At 30.0% G+C, this 6,187-nt stretch overlaps 2 protein-coding genes across 2 annotated transcripts; one reads left to right on the top strand and one right to left on the bottom strand.

Moving 5' to 3' along the window:
* Positions 1 to 117: 117 nt before the first annotated feature.
* Positions 118 to 1,468, top strand: LOC132905425 (uncharacterized). Its single transcript, XM_060956730.1, has 3 exons — positions 118 to 292; positions 374 to 977; positions 1,105 to 1,468. The coding sequence occupies exons 1-3, from the start codon at positions 259 to 261 to the stop codon at positions 1,184 to 1,186; spliced, it is 720 nt and encodes a 239-aa protein (XP_060812713.1). The 5' UTR covers positions 118 to 258; the 3' UTR covers positions 1,187 to 1,468.
* A 13-nt stretch (positions 1,469 to 1,481) lies between these two features.
* LOC132905433 (protein charybde-like) lies at positions 1,482 to 4,971 on the bottom strand. Its single transcript, XM_060956740.1, has 4 exons — positions 4,572 to 4,971; positions 3,593 to 3,776; positions 3,350 to 3,505; positions 1,482 to 3,272 (listed from the first exon to the last, which is right to left on the bottom strand). The coding sequence occupies exons 1-4, from the start codon at positions 4,618 to 4,620 to the stop codon at positions 3,188 to 3,190; spliced, it is 474 nt and encodes a 157-aa protein (XP_060812723.1). The 5' UTR covers positions 4,621 to 4,971; the 3' UTR covers positions 1,482 to 3,187.
* Positions 4,972 to 6,187: the final 1,216 nt, after the last annotated feature.

The following is a 6,187-nucleotide window of genomic DNA, read 5'->3' as shown; positions in this document are numbered from 1 at the left end:
GAAAAAGATGAATGAAAGAAGAATAAATTCATTAAATTTGAAAGAAAATAGTGTATCTAATTGGCTGGAATATCAATTTCTCAACATGTTTCATTTGTTTCCATCTGATATTCAAGAACTGAAGTGGCATGATTTCCTACAGGACCAATTAACGGAACATCAAATTGGTTATATTCGCGAAGAAATTGTTAGCACAGCAATCGCAAATGTGCTTGAAAAATATTATTTCAAAAAGAAACTGTTCCAATTCAGCAGTGAATGTGCCCATGTGGTTTGGCTACGGTTGTTCAATGCGAGTATCTTTCATTTTCTAACTTCTCTAATTTTTACCTACTTCCTCTTTTTTTCTTATAGTGGATATCCTTAAGATTAGATCCTTATTGGAGACAGGATACAGCTGGAAAGGCGATACATTTGATTGTCGATGTCGAACCGCAACCTTCATGTGTCGACTCCTGGATATTTGGGAAGGTATCGCAAATTTCTATCCAAAAATCAACACCTACACTAAAATTTATTCCTCCATTACCATCGATAACTGCTACGGAGCCATTGAATAGAATCACGCAAAAACAACAAACAAAATTAAGATATATTAACAAAGAAAAATTAAAACAAAAGAATAAAGAGGGAACGATGATATCTTCTGAAATAAAAAAATCATGTGAAGTAGTAAATGAAAGGAAAAAATCAAATGGCTACTCGAAAAACGACAGCTATTTATCTATGCCTGAACAACATACCATAGACTCAACAGAAAGAATATATGATCGACCAAATAATTTCAAAGAAAAGAATAAGACTGACTTATTGGTAAAGATTTCAAAGCAAAATGGCAACAATAACGATGATAGTAAACAAGAAAACACAACAAATATTCGGCAATTGTCGAAAAATTTAAAACAAAATAAAATGAAACTCTTGCCATGGGGAAAGGAAACAACAGCGAAGATACCACTCCAACGATCATTGGAGAGGTAAAGTTAATTAAAATTTTGCAAAAAATAGAAAAAGGATGTGGAAAAAATATTTCGTAGAATTTTATAACAATTTTTAGTAAATAAAAAAAGTAGGAACTCTCATATAAGATGTATCATTTTGCAGGATAGAGATCTTGTGCACAATTTTACCAGATCGCAGCAACTATCCTGAATCGAACACTTTAAATGTGAAACGAACGAAATAAGTATGGGTAAATAAAACAAATATTTTTTGTAATTTTTTGTTTATTGTTAAGATCACAAATTAGAATCAACATCACATATAGGCGGTATTGAGCTGAAGAAAAACAAGATGTTTTATATATCTACAACAATTTAATTGATAAAGGATCTATGTATATGTTCGATGTAATGAAAATTTTATAAATGAAAGTTGTATGTGCAGTAAATTTTATTAAGAAAAAAAAGAATATATACGAATGAACTTAAATGAATATGAACTGATGAAAGAAAAAAAGAAGATGAAATGCATATCAGATATAACGTTCAAAATTTGTATTTTCCTCAACTTTTCGCCACATTTTTTCTAAGCAAATAATATTTAACAATATAATATCAAATATAAAAAATTAAATACATGCGCGCGCGCGCGCATACCCATACGCTCTCTCTCTCTCCACACACATATACACATACACACACACTATACTTCTAATATCTTTAACGAAGTACAAAATATATGTAACAGCGTCTTATACTCTGATTACTCCTACGTAATCAATAGAATCAGATGTTTTTTTTTTTCTAATTTCTTTGTTGTTATAACAAGCGTAGGGAGAACGTTTTGTTTTCAACTACTTTTAATTCACGAAACTTGTCCAAACATAATTGTTCTTCGATCTATATTCGGTGTGCGATTCTATATCTCAGTTTCTTTATCGTTCCGAATACTTTTACACGCGTACAAATATTATCTTGAAATTCTAACACTGATCAGTCTTATAAAGTCATACACGTGGTTGCTCCTATATATTTTTTCGTTTTCTTTCAATACAGTTATTTTAAATTTCATAAACGAAACTTATTTGATTAAAATAATATAATTCTATAAGATGATAATAATAATAAACCGACAATATCATAATTAGACAAACTGTTTCTCGGAATTATAGATATTACAGATATTGAAGAAGTTCCATGTATGTCCAATCCTCTAAAATATTATTGTACAGATTCCTATTTTATGTCAATTGTGTTTTTTTGTTTCATTACTATCACAACATTGTCACCAATCGATATCTAAGAGTGTTAAGAATTTTCATACAAGAAAATCACATTGAGATATTGAAAATGAAAAAATTGAAAAGATGGGTTACATGTATGTGTATGTGTATACAGAAAGATAGATAAATTACATCAATTGATAATTAATTAATAAGTAAAAAGGGATACATCATAGAAGAAAATTAGGTCAGGTGAAATTGTACAAATCTATTTGTATCAAATGAAATTACTTTAGATATCCATTGGCATTTTTGAAACTACATATCTATTCTTATTACTACTTCTATAGCTTAATTATTTTTATTCTTGCTACTAACCAGGAAAAGTTGATTTAAATTTTATCGCATTATGTGTAAACGCAAACAAACTACTGTTACAAGTCTTACATACCAAGTCATTTCTTCGTTAAACGAAGATACAGTTTACATCTCTTATGAGAGAATGTCTCCCTACGCAAATCTAGAAATTTGTATCACCAAATATTTTTAAAATTAATTCATAAAACACACTATCTACATTATTATAGAAATTCTAACCTGCAGCATTGATTGATCAGATATGTTTACACTTACATATAAAGAAACAATGATATTTAAAACGAATTACAAATGTCAGGCAATATTCAAAATCTAGAAATCACGTAAAGAAACTTTTCAGCCTTAACGATACTACAAATCTTTTTATGCTTTACTATCACAATTGTCAAAACGCATAGATTCTGCCTCTTTCTCCCTCGTTCTTCTCTTTACATTATACTTTACTTTTCTGCTACTTGTTCCTTATGTTAGCTACCGTTAAATGAAATATATCGCGAAATATAAGCACATCAGAAAAATTGATCTGCTTATTTCGCGTGGAAAGTAAAAAAGGCCACATTGGAGCCTACCTATAATTAGAGGAGCTTTGAATAATCACAATTATCAAGACAATCAAGCAATGACTCTTGGACATAGTGGGATCATTCATTGCTGATACGATCTATATAATTTCTTTTTTTCTAAAGTAAAATCTCTACTGATCATAATAGTACCTCCCCGTGTAAGATTTCTGTAAAGAAAAATAAATAAATTAAAATGAATCCAGCTCATCTCCATTAAGTTTAAAGGGATCAATACACGACTTACTTCAAAAACTGAGGTAACAGAATATGCCAAGATGTATGATCTTGTTTCAAAGTCAAATAAAGTTCAAATGTTGATATTGTATTAGGATCACATTGTATCTTTGACAATTTCCTGCATACACTATCTGTTTCGAAGCTGATAAACAAGGTGCAACCTCTGTAATAAAAATACCATATTCATAGAAGACATAACATACTTTGAAAAAAAGTAAAAAAACAATTGTTAAATAAGAAAATAGCTTACCTAAGACCGCAAGGTTCATTCTCAGCCATACTAAGTACAGTTTTAGCAATTCTAGGTAAAAGATCAGAAGGTAACAGAACTTCCCCGCATGCTAACTGTACATGTTTTGCTCGCCTAAGTTCAACTTCCAATCGTTTCGCTAGAGCTTGACAAGCTCCGTCAAATTCTTCGGCCACTGTTTCGGCTAAACACGAAAAATATACATTCCTTTAATTACGATTATCGCTACTTACTTGAACGAACAATTATGATTATCACTATCATCGTTACTATTCTCACACTTGTTTTACAGCGAGAGACATGTCTTTAGATATGTATCCATCTAGCTGTAATTATTACTTGCGCACGCGTACACCAAACACCACAGACTATGTCTATACCTGCGTAAAGTGTACGTGCCGGCCGGCCTTACCGGCACCAACTTATTTAAATAGTTATAATTTACTCGAAACTAAATCGTTTTATGTTATACGTCTATGTAATTATTATTATAATATTGCTTATTTATCACTTTCTAATTAAAGAAATTTCTTCTTCTTCCTTTCAAAAAAGAAAGAGAAAGAACAACAACAAAAATTAATAAAAGGAAAAATTACATTCGATTCTATGCAATCATATGTTCCGTATGACCATGATGTAACCATAGAGATATGATTAATGACTGCATAAAAATTATGGAAAAGAAGTCAAACGATAAAGTAATACTCTCCAAGAGTATAAAGTACATGAATAAAATTTTAAAAACTGTAAAATACATAATTTAAATATGATATTTGCTTATTCGTTTATTCTATGAAAAATCAGCTGATTTGGAAAACCAACTAAAACAACTTCATATGTAGCTGATATCACCGATCGATCGTTATCCGTTAAATGTATATGCAAGATATGATATAGTTAAAATAGAGGAAAAAAAAGCTCGGGAAGAAACGTTTAAGTTAACACATAGAAGTTATTAAAAAATATTAAGTAGATTTACCTCTCGTGTTATTAAAATTCACATTTACAGGACATGGTAAAACCTCCATATTTGAAAGATATTGCACAGATACACACAGAAATACACACAAAGAGTCAGGGAGACACAGAACACAACTAATGTCACAATGACCTTCTTATAATATACAATAGTCGGATTATTTCTTCAGCGCTACGAATATATTCCGAGTTTTGATATTCTATTTTCAATGGTGACGATTTAACAAGTTTCGTAATGCCGGCAAAATGACTTTTCTCAATTGTTTAAACAGGAGCAGCGATAACAGCCACAGTCCTTTCTCTTCAACTTTCACTGAAAGCTACAACACTAGACTGACAAAAATAACATATCTCTTTACTTACACTCAGCATCGACACAACTGATTTGCCGACCTGATGACGCAGCTTTTATACAATTCTCCCCTCCCTCGTAATTTTCCCCCACCACTGTTCTTTAACAGACCGCCTAGCAACACCAACTACGTGATGTTTCGCACTGCATCCACTTCGGCTATTTCCGTTTCTTGCCGTTCGGTTATCTTCGGTTCTTAATACCGCTTTCCTTCGACATCTCTTTCCTTCCGATCAACTAAACGACCTAAACAGCCCATTTCAACTTAATCGCGTAGCCTACTGCTATTCACAACGTTACTATCTTTTTCTTATGTCTTATTTATTTCAATCCATATTCTATTATCAATTTCTCAGAACTGTTATAATTTTATTGCTTGTGTACAATCGTTACTAATTTGTTATTAGTCAAGTATAAATTTAATTGATTGTAATTTTCATTTCATGATACATCTTATTTCGTACACAATCACTGATGTATTTTTCAATTAATTTAGATTGATTATTCATTATATATATATATATATATATATATATACGAAGCAAAATGAATAATAAATTCATTTCCCAACGCTTTAACACTTCAACAATTAATTGATTATCAGATTGATTAGAATTAATTATCCAAAAAGTATCTGTAATCATCCTTTTGACCAACTTTTTCGTATTTATATCTACATGTGTATGTGTATGTATACGTATAAATGTTCAGTTTTCTTTTTGTTTATTCTATTGTTATTGTTCAATGATTCATCTTTTAGAAGTTTTATCCTATTCTTAAGGTAGGTCACAAGTATCTGTTTTGTTCTTTTGTACATCTAGTACTTACCTTTTTCATACATCATTTAATATGTAGAACAAATGTTTTATTATCTTGCATCATCACATTATTTTACTATCGGTGTATGAAATACAACTAGTGTCAGTATTAGTGAAAATAAAAATAAAAATGTATAATAATTCGTTAGGAACGTAATTTTAGATTTCTTTATGTATATATACAGATATTTAAATATGTATGTACATAGGTATCGCGAGTCTAAAATCATACAAAATCATGTCCGTGTAAGAAAACAAAATTGTACGTTATTGTATCTTTTAATATTGTCAGTTTTGTACATAATTTCTTGTTATTGTTTTTCTTATGTTTTATATTTAATATGTAATCAGAGAAATATATTTTTGCGTTAGTAATTAGGAAAATTTTGCGCAAATTATATCGTATGTATAATACGATAAAATAAATATTAAGACGAGTAGTAAAAT

This window comes from Bombus pascuorum, chromosome 3, assembly GCF_905332965.1.
Source record: "Bombus pascuorum chromosome 3, iyBomPasc1.1, whole genome shotgun sequence".
In the NCBI taxonomy this organism is placed as follows: domain Eukaryota; kingdom Metazoa; phylum Arthropoda; class Insecta; order Hymenoptera; family Apidae; genus Bombus; species Bombus pascuorum.
This window is presented reverse-complemented; position numbering and strand designations above follow the sequence as displayed.

Coding starts and splice junctions, on each gene's coding strand:
- LOC132905433 (XM_060956740.1), bottom strand. CDS start 4,620: ATGGAGGTTTTACCATGTCCTGTAAATGTGAATTTTAATAACACGAGA. Junction 3,506..3,592: donor AATGAACCTTGCGGTCTTAG/GTAAGCTATTTT, acceptor TTTTTATTACAG/AGGTTGCACCTTGTTTATCA. Junction 3,273..3,349: donor CTGTTACCTCAGTTTTTGAA/GTAAGTCGTGTA, acceptor TTTTCTTTACAG/AAATCTTACACGGGGAGGTA.
- LOC132905425 (XM_060956730.1), top strand. CDS start 259: ATGTGCCCATGTGGTTTGGCTACGGTTGTTCAAT. Junction 293..373: donor TTTGGCTACGGTTGTTCAAT/GCGAGTATCTTT, acceptor CCTTAAGATTAG/ATCCTTATTGGAGACAGGAT. Junction 978..1,104: donor CTCCAACGATCATTGGAGAG/GTAAAGTTAATT, acceptor ATCATTTTGCAG/GATAGAGATCTTGTGCACAA.